Below are 21,383 nucleotides of genomic sequence, written 5' to 3' on the forward strand. Positions count from 1 at the left end.
CCCAAAGATTCTCAATGGGGTTATGGTCTGGACTCTGTGGTGGCCAATCAATGTGTAAATGAACCCTCATGCTCTCTGAACCACTCTTTCACAATGTGAGCTTGATGAATCCGGGCATCGCCATCTTGGAACATGCTTGTGCTATCAGGGAAGAAAAAAATCCGTTGATGGAATAACCTGGTCATTCAGTAGGTTCAGGTAGTCAGCTGACTTCATTCTTGGAGCACAACCTGTTGCTGAACCTGACCAACTGCAGCAACCCTAGATCATAGCACTGCCACCACAGGCTTGTACAGTAGGCACTAGGCATGATGGGTGTGTCACTTCATCTGCCTCTCTTCTTACCCTGATGAGAAGCAACTCATTGCACCAGTTTATTTTCTCGTTTTGCTGTCTGACACGTGCTCAAACACACACACACACACACACACACACACACACACACACACACACACACACACTCAATTTAAACAGATCTGCTTCTCTGGAATACAGATTATTACTTCTTGTCAGTTTCTGTGGAGTTGGTGGGACCTAAGTTAGAAAAGAGTATTTATGTAAACATGGGTGGAATGACTGTATCCATTTGTACAATGCTAAGCAGAAAAATAATATGCTTAAGGTTTTTAAACTAATTTAATCAAATTATAGCATTAAGCCAGGATTAATATTAAGGCACTTGTATGAGAAACCCCAGCTCAAGAAGCCTCTTAATGCTTTTTGTTTTCTTCAAGCACTTCTGTTCAAATGTAAAGGCTGAAGGAGATAAAGAGATAATTATGTTTGAATTGCAATCGAGGGCACTTGAAGTAATTTTAAAGGTTTGGGGTGGGGTTCTATTCTACAAAGTGGATCTAATTCACATCACAAGGGTTCTAGAAAGGCAGCGTTTGACTTGTCCTCTAACCAGATGTTAAATATTTATTTTGAGTTAAATGCATCACATCCTCAGTAAATGTTTTTTCAGTATTTGACACTTTTGACTTATTTTGAACTTTAAATATTTCTACATCGTACATTATGGATGGACGGGTAATGGCTGATTGATTAGTCTTATTATTGCCATTTTAAATAGTAATCGTCATTAGCCTTTTCAAAGAGAAGCACAATACTCAAAGGAAGTTGACCAAAATATTGTGTTAGCTTTTTAAAGAAGGAGCAAATTCCAAAACTTTCACTTTTACCAGTAGTGGAGATGGGCCGATTCTGGGTTTAGGCGTAAATGCTAATTACGTGCTGCTCAAACTGATTTTGGTTGATTTTAATTTATCTTAAATTTTTAATCCACTCAATGTATCTTGTCATTGAAGTCAATACATCGACAAAGTAGGGCTGCACGATATTGACCCTTTGCACCGACATCACCTAATCACGTGGGTCCACCATGGTGGACGGCTAAAGCATGTAAACAGTGAGTGACACGATTACTAAACAAAGGGAAAAGTAGAGCCTGAAATAGTTTTTGCGATCAAAACAAAAACAAAACTCCTCCAGCATTCCTTCAACTACTTCATGCCCAGTTCAGTTATCAGAAGAAGTAGTGCATCTAGCGGGGGCTCATAGAGAGCGGTATGTTAACTAGCTTACCAACGTTAGCTTACGTTCTCTCTGCAGCTGTTCACCGATGTAAACATGTTGCTGACTTTGCCTAAATTCACCCCGCTGGATTTATAACTTTATGTTACAAACAGCGTTTCACTTTACACCAAAGCTGATTTTTAAAAAGTCCGGATCCCTACCAGCTTCTGTTGCTGGTGGTGTTACCGGGTTCAGCTGCTGCTCTCACACCGGAATGAGAAGATCTCTGAACGCTGACGCTCATATAAATAAATAACGTAATTTTAACACACGTAATCATACATCGGAGCTTTAATATTGTTAATAATTGTCTCGCTGTACACTACAGTGGACTGAGCGCATCCTCTGTGGTGAAATCCCCATCCATCAGGATTATCAATAACTAGTATAAACGCATCACATTTATCCCTGTCCCTGTCTTCCTCGTGAAACAAATGAACGTTAATCTTACCCGGTAAAAACACGTTTGCTGCAAATCTGAGGCCACTAGTCCGCTTGATTGATCGCTGCAGTTCATCTCCGTCCTCAGTCTCCATCAAAGTTATTAAAAAGAAAAAACGAGTTGAGTTTACATCCTTGTCTGTTAGTGCAGCCAACCACGCAGCAAGCTAAAACCATTTTACTGTCAAATCAGCTAAATAAAAGTGACAAAAGGCTACAAACTGGCTTGTTTTGACTAGCTTCACTGGAGTTTCTACTGGTGTAAACAGTCTTTTTGCCATCCATCATGGCGAAGGGGGAGGTCACATGAGTGGAGTGACGTCACGTGCAAAAGGTCAATTAGGAAAACATGCAATGCGCGATAATGGGGATTAATGATTAGTATTGTGATGACGATATGACTTGCAATAAATAAACAAATATGTAACTCACAAAATCTAAAACAAAGAAATTTTGAAAATGACCAAAAATATCATAAAAAAAATGGGAAAAGCAAAACTTGTGATCAAAACATGTGGAGAAACGGAAAAAGAAAGTGAACAAGAAGAAGCAAATGGCGGATCCCGTTAAAAGCAGAATCAGTAGAAAGCAGAACGAAGCTAACTCAGGTGTTTGCTAACCGTCCTAATTAAAGGCATAGCGGAGGATCTGTTTCTAACAAGTGGATCACTGGTCCGCATAACTGTCAATCATTCTGATGAAGCTTTAATGCAAGGTCGTCCTCGTACATTTATGGACCAAAAACAAGTAAATTAAAATGTAAACATCTTCTTCATATCGACCATCAACAGTCAATGTTCATTTTAAAACATCGCCACACTTCTTGGGTTTTGCCCACTTTATTTTACAGTCACTGACTTACTGGTACAGAATATTTTTCGAATCACTTCTTTTAGTAGCAGCTGTCCAAAGAGAAAGAACAAAAAAAAATAATAACGCAGGAACTCCAACTACCAAGTCTTGGACTGTGTATCACAGGTCGTACGGGGGGGGGGGGGGGGGGGGGGGGGGGTCTTTAAATCTGTGGACATCATTTTTACTTACAGGGTGTTTCATTTTGGAGAATAAAAGCCATAATTATATAGTTCCATATGAGAATAGCAGAACATAAAATAGTCAAATATACAATACTTACATTTGTTTTGTATGTATATTAATTGGAGGTTATGTTATTCTCTTCATTATAAACTGAACGTGTTAATTGATTTGTAAAGTTGTGGGATAATTCTAAGTAACAAATCAATTCATGAAGAAGCAGTGAAGGGATTTTGTCTGCTAGTAAGAGTCCCAAGACACCATCAGCCAATGCTAATTTAATAAAAACAAACAGATTGTTTCCATTCTGCATGTGTAAGAAGATTTGCATAAATTTGGACACTGGTTTGTAAAATGTTTGTCCTTATTTCTGTGATTTTCTGCTCTGCTCCCACTGATGTTACAGCGATGGCTGCTGTTTGTCACAAAACAGCCTCACCATCAAAAACTGTATTGTATAAACCTCCGGGGTCCTGCCGCTTTGTTTAGAGAGTGTAAATAAATGTTCATTATCTTTGCACAACCATGTAGCGGTGTTCCAGCTTTGTGTTGGGGTTATTTTGGAGTATATCATTATTTCTAACAGGCCTATCTATCCCATCATCTTTGCTCAATTAGTTGGTCCCTTTCGTGTCTCATAAACTGGGCTTGACCCCGCCACCCAGAGGAAAGCCCAAGCTAATGAAGGTGCACACAGACACAAATTAACTGTGGACCCTTTCTCTTGTTTTTCATGTGTTATGTGGCCTCTTTCTCTGACGCCAGTCGCCCATTATTGTTTTGTTCACATCAGTCGTCGGACTCTCCTGGGTGTTCCACTCTCCACTTTCCCTGAATTTTGCAAATTCAGACGTCGCCACACGACAAAAGTGCTTTGTCTGGCGGTATTTTCGTTATGATGCCAAAAGAAAATGAGAATTTAATTTTCATTATAATAGTAATAAAAAAAATGCATAAATACTTAAATGTTGAGGTCACAGAAAAAAAAATTGCTGTCCGTTGTATTTTGTTTGTTATTGGTGCATAAAATGTTCAAGGATATAAATCATGTGATTGACCACAGGAAGTGCAGCTACCCAAGCTCATGACTACATAATCAAATGGAGGAAGACACTAATGCTGAATTAGACACCAACCAGCGCTGAACACAGCCAGAAATATGACTGGCATTTATTTAAATTTTTTTAAATTGTTTTTACGTGAATGTCCTTGGCACCAGTATACAGTTTTATGAACCAGTGGCGAGTTGGGCTGTAAAATTAATCAGATTTGTATTTTAATTTCAATTTTGGCTCCTAACAACAACAAAAAGCATTCAATGTAACTGATTAAAAATCAGTTTAAATCATTCGGTCAATATTATTTTGCATGCAGTTGTGTGTGTGTGTGTGTGTGTGTGTGTGTGTGTGTGTGTGTGTGTGTGTGTGTGTGTGTGTGTGTGTGTGTGTGTGTGTGTGTGTGTGTGTGTGTGTGTGTGTGTGTGTGTGTGTGTGTGTGTGTGTGTGTGTGTGTGTGTGTGTGTGTGTGTGTGTGTGTGTGTGTGTGTGTGGTTCCACCCCTTTTGAAGGCTGATTTCAAGTAAAAATGGCACAGTGACGCATGCAGAAAAACATGCTTCCTTTATTTCCAGTAATGGCCTCCCACAGCATTCAGTAATTTCTTCTAAATCTTCTAAAGTTTTATTTAGAAGCATCAACACTTTTAAAAGACAAATTTTAATGCACACTTCTATCCTGCTGGCCCCTGTTGCAGCTCTTCTCTGCTTTTCTAGCAGCACTTCCTGGTCCTGTTTTCTTCATGTACCTGATCAGTCAAGATGAGTTGAAGGAGTAGTTAATGGTGGTGGTTAAATTAACCTTTAACTCTAAATTGGCCTAAAGTCTGATTTATGCTTCTCTGTCTGCGTGGGTACGGAGACACGTGATGTAATTATGAGTTGGCTCTCCGCCGGGCTCGCAGAGGCTGACGGAGAGCCATGCAAGTTTAACTATCCGTCAAAAGAGATGGAGACCAAAAGCTTGTGATTGGTCTGGATGAAGCTTCCTTTAACCCCTCATTGACCCCTCAAAAAATAGAGCCGAAGATATTTAATGACTGACACAGAGCAGATTAAAGAACGTTTCATGGAAAAAGTCTGAAAATTGAATGTTTATTCACCTGTGACTGAAAGAGTGCAAAGATAAGCAGCAAGCATTTTATTAGTGGACGGAAATTCTGGGAAACTTGAAAAGGCGAAGGAGAATGGAGGACAAATTTGTCCATGTTTAAAAAGTCTCTGAAATACATAAACACTGTAGAAAATGCACTATCTTTAACCAAATACGTGACTATAAAGGTGGCAGAATACCCCAGAAAAGCACTATGCCCTCTGCTGTCCTGGTGCGGAACTGCAACAATCCCCGCGTGATGGAGAAGTCCAAAGGGAAAACATCTCCATCAATTTGTGTGCATGACTCCATACTTGAGCTGATGGAGAAGTATAAATCAGCCTTAAGGGGCATTTTGGGGGTTGTCTGTATTAAATGTAATATGATAAAAGTATCTCTGGGATTTTCTCTTAAGTTTTATCCACCACTAAACCCTGTACTCTAAAAATGTGTGAATTCCACCCATTTCATAAAATAACCCTAGATCCCCAGCAAAGCATCTTGACACCCGAAGAAAAAGGAAGCAGTAAAACACACACCAAGTGCAACCCCCCGTCCTCCCATCAGAGAAGCCAGTAACACACACGAACTCACCACTCTGATGGAAAAAAGGTGGCTGGAATGAATTATTGTCGCAGCCTGTCCTTGACGCTCACCCACCAAACTTTCTAACCATTCAGCTAACAGTTAGCATTTTGGTTGTACTCGCCACTCTGGCCTCACCATTGAATGGTTTTAATGTTGGAATGGCGCCGGTTTGAGGAACAAATCCATCTGAAAATTTACTGTGATACTGGCAGAATTTAAGAAGCAGTCTGTGAAATCACGATCACAGAGAAACACATTCTGGCTCAGTTTTTGAGAGCTCCTGAAGATAAAATCTAACAATTTGTGGTAGTAAAAATCTTTAGGAAGACTGACCAGGGATCCTGTACCTCTCACTGACAAAAATGAATTTTTATGTTTTAGCCATTATCAAAATTGCAAACTAGGTAGGAAACATAAATCACAGATGTGGAGAATAAACTCCCTGCTTGCAACTCAGAGAAACTGGGTGTTAATGTTTACAGTCCATGGGAGGAGGGTTCCGGATTTGACACCACATGAGGAGATGTAGCCTAGAAATCTAGACCGTCTTTTGCCAAAGCAAAATAATTTTGCTTTGCCTGTCAATCTAACCACGCTCCATTCGAACTTCTGCTCCGGACCGTCTGGTGCCGGTCCAATTACAGCACTATATCTGTTGGGTAGGCGGGATGTTGGTGTAAAACTAAGATGGTGGCGGCTCATTTGAAACCGCTTTGGTATCAACTTTTGATTATTTAGAGTCCTTTATTTAGAAAAATTATGTATTTGGGTCTTCTTTGACCATGTATGGTGGATTGCCCATAGATCCTACCCTGCGAATGAGAGCTGTTAATGGTTCGTGGCCAGACTACATATTCATATATATGAGATGGCTTGCCAGGCTAGAGGAGAAGTGCATGAGGATCCTAACCTTTTCTATCCAGCCACTTGCAATAGCTTAGTAGAACTGACAGAAGCAGCAGCTGGAAAATGCATGCGTGAATCCAAAAACTGCTTTGGGGGTGTTTTTCATGGTGAAATAACTATAGCATGGTCAAAAGCTCCAGAAAGTGGATTTTTCTTGATATAGTCCCTTTTAAACATTGTAGGGGACGCCAATTGACTCTTAACTCTCGTTATTTCATCACAGCTAAAACACAAGATTATGTTATGGCTAATAAAAATCAACCTTTTTCACAATAGTTATTTTATCTTGTTCTTATGTAATAAATGATTTATTCCACTTAAGCTTCTTAGTGCCAAGGTCCTGATTCTGCTCACGCTGCTTTACTGGCACTCCATAATGAAACTGAGCCACTGTTAATTTTACAAGTTACTCCTTTGCTTCTCCTGCTGTGACAAGTCAACGTTTCTCTGCTGAAAAACCTTCATCTTCCAAATTAGTTTCTGTCGGTTCATAGCCGAGTACAACTACGTGGGTTTAAAAAATTTCAATCAGTTTTTGTTGTCAAAGAAGACCTAAATAGGTTTGTTGCGCAACCCAGAGCCACCTCCTTTCATCTCCCAAATCTGTGAATCGGTCCGTCTTAACAGATGGAAAATTGATCACAAACAAAGAGCGTGGGATTTCTGGTGTGAATGTCTGGCTCGCCGTGTCTGATTCATCCTCTCCCTCGCCATCTGATTCTACACTCCACATTTAATTCTATTCATCTCCCGAGTGTTTCTGCTGCTAAATCGGTTCACTTCCTCCTACACAACATAGTGCTATGTCAGGACTGAGAGGTTCTAAGTACTATACAGATACACTCAGCAACACCAACCATCCACCTCCATTCTAACTTGGATGCCATTTTTAGACCCTGTGCCATTCATGCATTTTGTTTGTTTGGAATTTTGTGGACGACACACTATGTACAGTGTTCGCCACTATGGTTGACTGTGTAATATTTCATTTTTTTTACAGCAGAAGTTTGTTTTGTACTAAAGTGGTACTTTCTTCCCTCCTCCTTCCTTTTTGACCACTGTTTATTCGTCTATCTTTTCTCTCAGGTAATGGAGACAAAGAACATGCTTTATCTAGTTACGGAGTATGCCAAGAATGGTGAAATCTTTGGTGAGTTCTTTATCTTTTACTTATTAATTAGCGATAGTTTTACATCACTCAGGTCATTTACTCTGTTTATCTATCAGTAAAACAAGTTGGTCCTAGTGTCAGGACAGTTCTTGATAAACAAGTTGGATCAAAGTCTTTTTGAGTTTTCGTTGCTGTCACAGGTGTCCCAGCCCCAATCTCAAAGGTCATATGATTGGTGAGAACAATGTACTGATGCAGCCCTTGTTATGAACCACTAGCAGTTTTCTAAATGTGCTGACGTTGTTTTCTTGTGTAAAATGACATCACGGATGGCTTGTAAAGGCCACTGAGAGGCAGCCTCAAAGAGCAAAAGGTTAATTTATTACTAAAGGTGCTGGAAAATCAAATCAGGTTATTGCTGAGACACTACTGTACATGACATGAGTTGATTACAGCATGCTGCAAAATAATGCATCATTTCTTTTCAAGTTTTTTGCAACAACTTAACTATATGTGGTTGATTTTTTTTCAAGGGGGGAATTTAAGAGTATTTGTCATGTGCCTGCAAAGGCAAACTTCTTGAATTTGTTAGGTTTATCATTATTTACTCTATGCAAACAGTTTCATATCATGTAACAAGAGTGAGACGTGTTACATGAGAGGCCTACAATCTGATGTGATCTTCTGTCTCCAATAAAAACAACCTAGGAAAGAAAAGAGTCCGTCAGTGCTGTTGAAAGGGAACAATAAAAGATAACCGATGTTCTGAGAATGTGGGGCATATCAGCTTAAATCATTTAAGTTCCTTGCAATGGTTTTGATACTCCTAATAAAATCTGTGAATTATAAAAGTTTAATGAGTTTTTCTCAAATAACATTTTGGTTCTAAGAGAATTTAACCAAGTTTAAAATAACTGCAGTCTTTTCCAAGTTAGCTGCCAGAATGCAGTGTTGAAGAATTGCATCTTTCTGAGGGTTAATAAGACCAACAACGATCAACTTCAACATTTGTCACATAAGCAAATGCTGACTGAAATGGTAAATGGTATTTGTATAGCACCTTCTTAGGGTTCTACAACCCCCAAAGGCACTTCACAACACAATCTGCCACTAACCCATTCACACACGTTCACACGCTGGTGAGAATAGCTACGATGTAGCCACAGCTGCCATGGAGCGCAATGACAGGGGCGCCACCTGTCCTTCCGACCACCGCCAGCAGGCAAGGTGGGTTAAGTGTCTTGCCCAAGGACAACAGCAGCATTCTCTGGTCAGAGCCGAGATCGAACCTGCAACCTTCCGAATACTGGACAGCTCGCTCAACCTCCTGAGCTACTGGTGCCCAACTGAAACTGTGTGACACAGATAACAGTGGAAGAAATTGCAGCAGGAAAGCCCCACAAAACTTCATGCAGACAAACATATCCAAACAGCTTTTTTAGAGGTTTTAAGGATATGAGACTGTCCAGGAGCAAAGTGGGCTCATATTTGCCAAAATGAGATGACTAGCTCCCATTTGGACAGCCTGATCATAAGCACAGTGTTGTTGAGTTTTTTCATTTTGTCAATTGAAGTGAACAAATAAAAACACGGGTAAAAGCAACTACAGACAAGTCAGAACAAAGCAGGAATACTAAGTAAAGATAAGGATTTATCTTCATCTAACATAGCACAGTTATGAGCTCCTTGTACTGTTTGTACGAGTACAGACTGCAATCTCAGATCCTTATAGCCCAAAGTGCTTACGTAAGTCATATTAAAAAATAGACTTGTGTCTTTGTATGAATAATGTTTCACTTTAAAACATTTTACAAAATTTTTATAAGGATTATAGTAAAATAATTTTTTGTTTAATGGGGACAAGTAAGTGAAATAATTTTGAACATAAAAGTCTTCCTGTGCATGTAAATCATCACCATTGTAAAATAAAGAAAATTCCTGAAAACTTGCAAGAGACTTGGACGAAGGTCTGGTGCCTCATATCTCCTATAGCCTCAGTAAACAAAAGATCGACCAATCTTCCAAGCTTAGTCATGAAACCTTCTTCATCAACCCTCAGGGAGCTTAAGTTTCAACCAGTCTTATGGGGTGATCGGTTATTTATTGACTTACTAATGCCAAATGAGCTTTAAAAGTCATAATTACAATATAAATATTAATTCTGAAACAAGCAGGGAACCACCATTGAAGCTTTACCTCTAATTATCTGTTCTCTTCTGTCGCAATTGGTATAAAGTCTGGCTGCTTTTCTCTGAAATAATTGAAATCTGGACAACTTGCAAGTGCATAGAATGGATTATTGTAGTCATGTTTTGGCTCCATAAATGTATGGATAATGATTTGCACATTAATGAGATGTGTTTTTGCAAGAAATTTATTTTACAGACTGTGGTATTGGTGCTAATAAACCAGACTGGAAAATATGAGGTGTCTTGTTTTCAGTCCAATCTTTTTAAATGTTCATAACGGAAAATTGTACAGGGTAAAATGAGAAGTGTCTGGTGGAAAAAAATATTTAGCAAAGGAAATCTATTAGTGATGTACCAATATGAAATTTTTGGGCCAGTAACGATATCCAATATCAATATCACTGTTATGGCCGATAACCAATATACTGACATTATTGCTTCTAAAATTAGCAGATTTTTTTATAGAATGAAAATTATTAAAGCTGAATTTACGTTATTATGTACACACACCACACACATTTACGCTTCTGAGATGATTACAATGGCTGTCGCATGACTAAACAAATACACATCACCCCCTCACTCTCTGAAACAGGCAAACAAATGGAGACAAGATGGAAAAATAATCAGTTGTTAATATCGGCCCGGTTTTATTTATCGGACCGATATTAATGCCGATATATTGTCCATCCCTAAAATCTATGAAATCCATCAAAGGCCTGATAGAGCTCAAGTCAAAAAAGTACTTCTAAATACTCTTTTTCGGAAATGGGGATCACTGAGGAAATACCCTTGAGGTACTCCACCAAAAATGCATTTGGTAAAAGATTCCTAATCACCAGTAGCAGCCTAAAGTCCTAAATAACTTTTGGACAACTAGACTAATTTACAACTAGATTATTAAGAACTTTGAGGATGGCAATCATTATTAGTTGTGTAAATTTAAAACCAGACTGGATTATAATAATCTAATTGGAGAAAAATTCGGATCGTGCAGATTTATGAGCTATCTTGTTGTCTTAAATCTTGTTCAAACGATCAGCAGCTACGGGCTCATCTAAGCAGCCTCGTGACACTCAAATAAGTCTAAAAGAGTTGCACTAGAGTTGTCCTGTGCTTGTTTATCACAAACTGAGGTCTAGAAGTAAGAAGTAAAACAGGGACAGCTGCATTTAAGCTTTGTTACTGGTTAGTCATAATCTAGTACACCTTTTATGAAGATGAACAAACTCTTGAGTGGGCGTGGAGTTTTCTTATTTTACAGCCACACCTGCAAAAATATGACCTTCATGAAAGAGTCATTAAAAGTATTTCATTTGTCCTTGTCTCCAAATGTTGTCAGAAGAAAAACTTTCTAAGTGGATGGTTGATTCTTTACTTTAAAAAGTACTTCTTAACTTTTATTTAAATCGGTTCTTCCAGATGTTGAAGGCAAATAATGCATATTTGGATGTATTTTTAAACAGAACCTGTGAAGATGATGGCCTTTTATAAAGGTTCTTGCCAAAACTGTGACTAACCGCTGACGATAAAGGGTGCCTGAACTGTACGTCTTTCTTGATGCTGGAAAAAAAAGAAAAATCTTCTCAGAATATTAATGAACAGGATAATAATTCCTGACAAATGAAGTTTTACTCATTTAGCATCTTAACCAAATACTCCCAACATTGAGGATGCTTAAGGTCCTGCTGGGTAAGAAACAAACCTTTTTTATAAGTAGGCTGAAAGTTTCCCATTCCGTTGTGAATAAACATATTTTCTAAATTATTTGTAGAAGTTTTGAGCGTTTTTGGAGCCTTGTAGCGTGATAGTCTTACCTGTGAGATTGTCTGAGAATGTTTGCTCTTAACCTACTTCCAGACAGGAGCTGAGAGGATTACTCGAGCAATAGGCTGCGTGCGTGTGTGCGTGCGTGCGTGCGTGCGTGCGTGCGTGTGTGTGTGTGTGTGTGTGTGTGTGTGTGTGTGTGTGTGTGTGCCTGTGTGCGTGTGTGCGTGTGTGTGTGTGCGCGTGTGCGCGCACATTTTGTTTGCGTCTGTATTCAAGACCAGTGCTGCACTTGTAACGTTGACTCAGCAGCAACAGCAGCAAGCTCCTGCGACCTAGAGAGAAGCAGACTGGAGAAACTCTGAATGGAAAATAGAGTACAGAAATAGGATAGATGGTCATTATTCAGTGTGCATGTTTTAGAGCTCGTCAGCTTCTTGCTTCTTAGGTTGCTTCAGCTGGTTAGATTTACTGGTCTTTAACAGCTACTCTAATCCAGATATTTAAAGAAATGTATTAATAAAAACTTTTCCTGTTTTTTACTCCATCTCCACTAGCTTTAGATTTACCAAACACCAGTTCTGTCGATCCCACTGAGAGTGTTCTGTGCTCCCCTACATGTGATCTGTTCCTTTAAATAACCATCCACAATTGGTGAAACTCATTTTCTAAAATATGTGGCTTTTTCTCATCTCCAGATATTATAAAACCATTGTGTCCTCATTCCTCAGACCCCTCTGCTCCCATTGCGCAATGTGATGTAGTTATGTAAGGCATTTATATGTCAACATCAGCTGCAGCAATAGAGGCTTGGTTTCCATTAGACAGACACCGACTGGTAGCTGCAACATGGTATTACAGTCTTCAATCTCACAAAATTGGACAATCACTTGTGATTTCCAAATATACTTCCAGAGGTTGGATTGAGTCAGGATGCATTCAAGCAAATGGATAAACTCTCCCTCCACCATCGCCCCCACGGAGAGGTTTCCACCGCTTTTCTGAGACGAACACAATCTCAGGTCAAAGGTTACAGAGGCTGGAAGGTGTCACAAATTAAACCAAACACTTTGAGGAGCAGCGAGAAGGGGCGATGTGTGTGTATCGAGACAGAGAAGTAGATATTTTCTGCAGGAGGTGAAGAATGATGGATTCAGTCTTACAAAAAAGGATGGGTGGGCACAGTGATAGGCACGGCTGAGATGCCAATGTCAGTTTGTTGATGTCTTTGTCTTTCAGTCAGTTTGTTGCTTCGCAGTCTGCCTCGACACCACAGGATGGATCAAACCTAGAAATTGGGTCATCCGCACATAAATTGAATTGCAGAGAGCAGCGGCAGTAGAGGAGAGGAGGTAGAAGAAAACAGTCAAGAGCTGGGGGACATCCGTTTGAATTTGAGAGGTGGCGGGGAAATGTAGGGCATGCATATTTAAGAAAGCACTGCTGGAGTGAGGGGAGCGTAGTAGCTGGCAATGAGCAAAATCACTCCAGCAGATCTTTAATCTCACTGCTGGGAACCAAGTCAGACACTCGGTTTGTTGACTTCAAAGGAGCACTTAAAGCTATTTTGAGACAGATTCTCATTTTCATACAGTGGAGTGTCAGTTTCTACCGTTTTATACATGACCTTACTTTTTCAGTAGCTCTTTTGCCGCTCTCACATTCACCAGGGTGTGGCTGCTTTCACTCAGGTCACCTTAAAAGCTGAACTGAGACGTGACTGTGCAATATAGTTATTATTATCAGATACCAAAAAATGTGTGCAAGGTTTTCATGTCCAATTTCTTAAGTGACTCAGACCTCTGGAAGACATTGATGTATGCGTGATTAGATAAAAAGGTCAACTGTAAGCTGACTTTGGTGAATAAACTTAAAGGCTGAAAGACTCTAGATTTGTTTGTTTGTTTTCATGCAAAATAAAATGCAAGTTCATTTTAAAGGGAAATGCTGATTGAGGTTTTCTAACCTGCTGCTAAAAGATTTGAACATCTGCACTATCAGATAATACTTGGATTCTGAGTAAAAAGAATATTCTTTATGCAGGTTTGAGGGACCCAGACTCTTCTTTAATCCACACTGTGTGCTTTCAGTTGGCTGACTATAAATAACATCGGAGTGAGCATGTGTCAAATCAAGCTGACATATTTTTTTTATTTGAAGGTTGAAGTGAGATCATTTGTTCTCTTTTTCAGCAAACATCTGGAAATTATGTGTTTGGGGCAGAAGAGATCAAACCTTTGATATTACAGTTTGTCTTGTTAGTTAATATGCAGTAGGGGCTGCATGACTTAATTTTTTTTAAAGTCGACAGTCAAGTAATGAAAATCTAGTCGATTTTGATTACTCGTTGATGACATCATATGCCTGAAGCGGGTTGGTTCGCTGGAGTTTATGACAAATAAAATTGTACCCACATTTTCAGAGTTAAACACATCTCTTTTAACAACGGTAGTTTATGCATCTTGCTTCAGCCCTCTCCCCCTGCGCAGCGGCCGCAAACTCACTGATGCGCCTGCAGCCTCTCAGAGTTTCTGCTGCTCTAAACATTAAAATAATTATTTCATTTTCTGTTCCTCACTTCTGATTACCTTCAATGGTGTCTGTTTGTTGCAACCACCAGGTACAAAAACTAACTTGTTTTTATTTGACAATTTTTCTGTCCTGTCTGTTTATTATCTTCCTGCATCTCCTCTCAGTCCTGAAGAAAAACCGTTACCTGGGTTCATATATATTCACCTTATGAGTTACCTTTGAACTGCAGTTCTAAAAGATCTACTGACCGCAAAAACAGCGGGGTGCGCGCCGGCCGCGCCAGTTAGGTGAAATCACTGGAGGACAAAACGGGTGGTGCGCTCTGCTCCACAGCAGCCAAATGCATCAGGCACAAATAAAAGACAGAAAACATAAAAAGAAATGAGCCGACATGAACGATCGCGTGTTAAATTTGTTTTTGAGGTGGTGACACCTAATTTGATAATGTTACTGTGGCCGTGCTCAAGACGCAGATGTCTGGAGCGCGTCAACGATCAGAGCTTTGCATGCGCAAGCTGGTTAAGGTTAGGATGGGGGTGAGGGTAAGGTTAAATTGCAAGAGGGTAAAGGTCAAGATTCGGTCAAATGTCCGTTTTACCACAGGCGTCAGTACCGACGCTCTGGCACAGCCCGTCGCCCCCCAATGGGCAGGGGCTCGTCACCTGCTGTCTTTTCCGAGGACTGCATCTTGTCGCTCATTATCACGTGACAGCGACTAGTCGATGAAAGCATAAAAAGTCACTACAGAGCAGTGAAGTCGAATAGTTGATACAACCCCTAATATGCAGTGCATTCATCATTGCTTCATGCAGCGCTGTCCTGGCATTAAGGGTGTCAAGCAATAAAATTTTAGGGGTGTGGTTTGTTTCTTTTTACTTAAAGGTGCAATGTGAAAGAATTCTTTAGTTAAATAATCACAAAAAAGTCAAATGTCTCAATCATGTTGGAAGGAAGGTTACACTTAACTCATTCACTGCCAGCTGTTTCCTGATCGCTAACGGCCTTCGCTGCCAGCGTTTCTCACCGTTTTTACTGTTTTTTTAAGAGTCACAGAATGTTGCGTGCTAGAATGATGTCAACGCCAAAACAAAGAGGAGAATCATTTTTTACATCAGCAAGAATCCGTGTGTTTCGAGCGTTATCCGTTCTTTCATAATCCGTTGTCGAATTGTGATAGGCAGGCGCTTTTCCGGTTCGCGCCTCACTTTTTTTTACAGGAACGGCCCAAAACGATCTCCTAACACATGGATGTTCTGCTTCCTGATCACGTGACGTGTGACAAATGCGGATGAAGATCGGCTTCAGGACTGAGATGTTTGTTCTCTCAGCACGGGGGCTCGTTTTGATGCTCAAACAGTAAAAAAATGCAAATGACCACTTTAGTCGTCATTTGCAGTGAACGGTTGGATCTAAAATGACGACTTTAGTCGTCAATGGCAGTGAATGAGTTAAACAAATGTCCTTCTTAGCCGATGAGGGGTTGTCAGTTTTGCTCTAAACAAGGGAGGGACGTAGTTATCGTTTACAGTCAGTGAGTTTGCGAGGTTGACGAGCCTGCGCTGAGCTAACACTGGTGCGCCAGCATTTGTAATCTGACACCACCAGGCAAAAAAACTCCAGAGTTGTTTAAAGAACTGAAGCCAGTAAACAATAGCAACCCAGAAGTTATTTCTTGTTTCCTTAAGAAGTCACACCATCTTGTTGTCTTGCTCTAAAATAGAGTCTAGCAAGCTAGAGGCTAACATTGAGCTAACAATGCTAACGGTCAGTTAGCTCTAAAAATATCTCAAGCTATTTTTTCAGTTACCAACAACTCTATATCACAGTGTGAAGTGAAAAGTGAGTCAGTTGTGTTTTTTTTTTCCTTAATGAGTCATTCAAACCTATAAGGAACCACACCTTAGAAAATCTGCTTCAATCTGTAACAGAGAATGTTCATGTTTTTAAGGCCAGGCTAAAGACTTACCCTTTTATTATAGCTTTTAGCTGAATCAGATCTATTTTAGCTTGTTTGTGTTTGCTTATTTGTCAAACGCTTTTATCCAAAGCAACATAGAATTGTTATCCTATAGGGCATGTTGTGATCTGTGGGGGAAACCGGAGTACCCGGAGGAAACCCACACATGCATGGGGAGAACAAGCAACTCCACTCAGAAAGGCTGCAACTGGGTTTCGAACCTGCAACCTTCTTGCTGCAAGGCAACAGTGCAAACAATTGCTCCACCACGCAGCCTATGTTTAACCATCTTTTTTATATTTTATCCATGTTTTATTACTTACTCTTTTACTTAAAGGGACTTTACGGAGTTTTGAATTTTTATGCTTGCGATTGCCCCCTCAGGCCAAAAGTGTAACGGCAGCTTCAATAGTAGGCTCGTGCATGAGGCGTGCATGCTGTACGTGCACACTCCTTAACGAAAATAACAGCTGAGACAGTCCCGTGGGTGGGTGGGTGGCCCGGAGGACAGAGGACAGGAGAACGCGCAGCTAATTAATTAAATAATTTGGTTCTGTACCTTTCTCTTCAGCACAGCCGACAAAGGTTTTAGATGGGTCAGTCTTCCTGCATGCTCAGATCGTGCCCTTCACTTGCTTGAAAAATTGTTCCAAAATGAAAGTTGAACCCACATCTTTTTTATCTGTGAATTCAATGCCGTTTGGCGAGTCTCAAATAAAAATGTGGCCATCTTGCTGTAAAAAAATATACCATTAATGTAAAAAATAAACTCTAAATAAATTATGTTCACATCCAGAATCAAACCCAGGCCTTCCGCACGAGAGTCCGCCTTCTTACTAGGTGAGCTATAGCACCAGTGACGTGTTTTGTATCTGTAATATTTATATCATTGATGACAGCTGAAACAACCTTCAGAGAATGGTTCGGAGCGAAAATGGCTATTTTGTTGCTAATTTGCAGGAAATATCTAGAAGAAAGTAGCTAAGGGTCCTCAGAAATGTGGCTAGGTTCATCACTAGGCATTAGGAACAGCAACAAAGTCGCTGAGTTGGCACTACCTCATTCTCTGCTGCTAAAGCTACTGATAGCAAATGCTACGGGCTATGCCTGAGCGTGAACGCGCATGAAGCAGCCTGCTCGACCCGAGCAGCTCTTTTTCTGTGATTTTACTGAAAAACAGGCAATCACAGTAAAAATGCCAGGGCTCATTCTACAGAACCAGGGCATTGCAGAAGAATGTATGAAGAAGAAATTTATTATTTCTATACATGTTTTGGCTGTCAAACTTCCATAATGCCCCTTTAAATGACATATTTTCTTATATATTAATTTTAACTTGTTTTAACCTGTATTCATTACTTGTATTATATTATTTTTATATATTAAATTGTATGTTTCTACTTGGTCATCTTTTATCAGTGTGTTTTACTTTTATTTATCCAGTGTTTATGCTTGATTTGATTTTTAACTTATCGTAATCTCTTTAGGTTTTACTAGTGTTTCCTCTGTGGGGGCCAACTGCCCCGGGAGAGGCGGTTGGCTGTGGCTGCCTGGGTGCTTCTCATGCCTCCTCTTGGTGCAACATGGCGGTGCCCGTGCTTCTGCTGCCGATCCTACTGCTCCCGGTGCAGCTGGCTCCTTTTGATGGCGTTTCCATCTTCTTAGTTGCCTTTTGCATCTGTACTCAGCCAGTTGTGCCTTCACTATAGCTTGTGTGTGTGTGTGTGTGTGTGTGTGTGTGTGTGTGTGTGTGTGTGTGTGTGTGTGTGTGTGTGTGTGTGTGTGTGTGTGTGTGTGTGTGTGTGTGTGTGTGTGTGTGTGTGTGTGTGTGTGTGTGTGTGTGTGTGTGTGTGTGTGTGTGTGTGTGTGTTTGCATGGGATGGGAATGATGGTGGGAGGAGGGAGATATAGAAGGGATCTTGGGTGTTGATCTGTGGAGGACGGGTGGCAAATTGACTCTTGTGTGGTTGTTTTAATATTGCACAGTGCTTTGAGTTGCACTCGTTGCATGAATAGCACGTCATAAATAAAATTTGATTTGATTTGGTATTGTCGTAATAAGTGTAAGGTTTCCCAAACCATAAAACACCCAAGAGAGCCAAAACCAGATAGGACAATTTATGTATCTACTTATGAACTTTGTGCTTATGACTCGTCTTGTCATCTAGTCTTCTGATGTTTATCTGTAAATGGCAACAGCCATGAAACTTGTGGAACGGCAATGAGAAAATCACTTTTTGCTTAGAAAAAGGGACTGCAGTACCCAAATTTCACCACAGGATGTCATTTTTACACATTGCACCTTTAAGCTAGCCTAGTGAACTAGACCAAATTCTTGCTTTGCAAAGAATGGTCTAGGCATGCTCCATTGGAACCTCAGCAGGTCCTACCAGGACTCTGGCTAGCCAATCACAGCTCTCTAGAGGGGTTTCAAACACATAAAGAGCTGTGATTGGTCCATAATGGTGGGCCAATCATAGTGCTCTATCTGTTAAGTGAACAAATCACAGAGCTTTGTCCGCTTTGTGGGCCAATCAGGGCACTCTATATGCCTGTTGGTTGGGATGATGCAACAGAGTGAAACAAGAGTATGTCACATTCATTGTCCAATGGAATGTGGAGATCATTTGAAAGACAACGGTAGAACCCGCCCCACAACCGAGAGCCGTCAATGGAGCATGGCCAGACTAAATAATACATTTATTTAGTCTGGCTTGCCAGGCTACCTTTAAGCAGGATCCGAGTTTGTCATTTTTCTGTGAAGTAGAGCCTAGTAGAGGATGTAGCTGTTACCTCCAGCTGCTTTGGCTGAAATTGGGATGGCATTGCAGTGAACGAGAAGGGACAGCGCTCAGCTCCAGCTGGCTCCGCCCTACTTTGAAAGGTAGTGGCCAGACTCAGCATTAAAATTGTAGAAATACAGTATAGCTACATTTTACCATCTATATAAATATGAAAATGGTTCAGTGTTTCATATCATTAGAGAAAATCAAAATTCTCTCCTCCAGGCAGTGAGGAACTGTGTTTTGCATACGTCACTCACACACATCATACTAGGTAGTTGCTGTTGCTAGCATGGTAAATCACTGTATTTTGTTTACTATCGTGTTCCTAATTAAAACAGAAAATTGTGTTTACAGCTGCAGCTAAAGGTCTGAGCCATATGTCCATGTCCTACACGTATTTGACGTTTCTCAGTGGCCTAGTGGTAGAGTGTCCGCCCTGAGACTGGGAGATCAGGGGTTCGATTCCTGGTCGGGCCATACCAAAGACTTGGAAAAAGTGGGACCCAATGCCTCCCTGCTTGACACTCAGCATTAAGGGATTGGATTGGGGGGTTAAACCCCCAAATAGTTCCCGAGCGCGGCTGTGTCTGCAGCTCACCCATCCCCCAGGGGATGGGTCAAATGCGGAGAACAAATTTCGCACAGACACCTGTGTGTGTGACAACTAATGGGACTTTAACTTTATTTTTAACTAACATAGGTTTGATCTAAAATAATAAGCTACATCTATAAATCCATTTAGAACCGCACCCATACTTCTGGACTCCAGCAGGCGAGTCCCGTTAGCATGACTGCCGCAGCACTAACCGTGTTAGCTCCGGTAAAGACTAAACAAGTAATTTGTGAAAGCTACGACACACACACACACACACACACACAGATATAATCTAAAAGATGATCCCCATTTTTCAACAATAGATCCTCCTATAGGACTGGTAGAACCTCCTTGTCATCCTAGATTAGAAAACAACGATCAGAGCAAGCGAGTTAGCATCAGGAAGATTTATTCTGGTAATTAATCGGTTAAATATTTTCCGATGTTATACCAATAAATACACCCAGCGGTAAAGCTGGCAACACGTTATTTTACTCATCTGTAGATTACTGAATTATATTGGAACAATATGATGGAGCTTATCAGCTGAGAATTTAACTGAAAGCTACCGGTGGGGCACAGACATGAAATATTTAACAAACTTTAACAAAATGTTCCGATTTTGGTTCTGAAGACGAACAGAATCCTCCCCAGTGTCCTAATCGGGCCGCGGGTTTTCTGAGTGAAATGGTCCAAAGCATGTCTGCACCTCCGGTTCTGATATCCAGCTGCAGGGCACGGAGTTCGGTTGAACGTCTCCGGTTATCCAATATCCGTTCTTGTCGCCGTATCCCAGAGAAAAAAAAACAAATCTGACCGACTAGCAGAGGCTTCAGAAGCTGCATCTGACCGATGGCACACTGTTCTCTGCTATAACGCTAATGCAGAAACACCGGAGTCAGGCGTTGTTTACTATTGCTGTTTCAGCAGGTCTCCTTGTGAAACGTCACCAGCTGCCCAGGGCTTAGACCGGAAGTTAGTTTCTGGTTTTCCTGCGCCAGTCAAAAACATCAGATTTTCTTTAAATTCCAGCTGTGAAAATCCAAAAACCTTTTTCATCTGAGGTTTTAATACTTCTTTACACATTCAAAGGAATTTTGCCCCTGGCCAATATCTTTAACCCTTTGTTGTGTTGGTATCAATCATTACCAGCATCTATTAACATGCATATAGATGCAACTTTAATGAGGCTGCTGCTTTTAAGTGGTTCGGGCATCGGTTAGAGTGTGTGTGTGTGTGTGTGTGTGTGTGTGTGTGTGTGTGTGTGTGTGTGTGTGTGTGTGTGTGTGTGTGTGTGTGTGTGTGTGTGTGTGTGTGTGTGTGTGTGTGTGTGTGTGTGTGTGTGTGTGTGTGTGTGTGTGTGTGTGTGTGTATGTGTGTGTGTGTGTGTGTCCATTCTTGTGCTTACTACATACTGAGGACCATTTTCACTTTTTTTTCCTACAAAGTGAGGACATTTTTCTGGTCCTCACTTTGGGTATGGTGTGTATTAAGTTGTAGTTAAGGTTAGGGTTAAGAATAGACTGGTTAGGGTTAGGCACAGTGCAGTCACGAAAATGAATGAAAGTCAATGATGGTCCTCACAACGAATGCTGGACAAGAATGTGTGTGTGTCTGTCTGTGTGTGTGTGTGCGTACGTGTTCACCACTTTTTCTCTGTACACACACACACACACACACACACACACACACACACACACACACGTGTCCATGCTCTCCCAGCAGTGTTATCTGAAGTCCTGCCAGAGCTC

The 21,383-nt window shown here is 40.6% G+C and overlaps 1 protein-coding gene across 1 annotated transcript in view; it reads left to right on the forward strand.

Moving 5' to 3' along the window:
- sik2b (salt-inducible kinase 2b) overlaps positions 1-21,383 on the forward strand; it is a 48,002-nt gene that overhangs the window by 7,163 nt on the left and 19,456 nt on the right. The window contains exon 3 of the mRNA XM_015951522.3: positions 7,782-7,845. Coding sequence (XP_015807008.1) covers positions 7,782-7,845 — 64 coding nt within the window. The remainder of the gene's footprint in view (positions 1-7,781; positions 7,846-21,383) is intronic.

This window comes from Nothobranchius furzeri, chromosome 13, assembly GCF_043380555.1.
Source record: "Nothobranchius furzeri strain GRZ-AD chromosome 13, NfurGRZ-RIMD1, whole genome shotgun sequence".
NCBI lineage: Eukaryota > Metazoa > Chordata > Actinopteri > Cyprinodontiformes > Nothobranchiidae > Nothobranchius > Nothobranchius furzeri.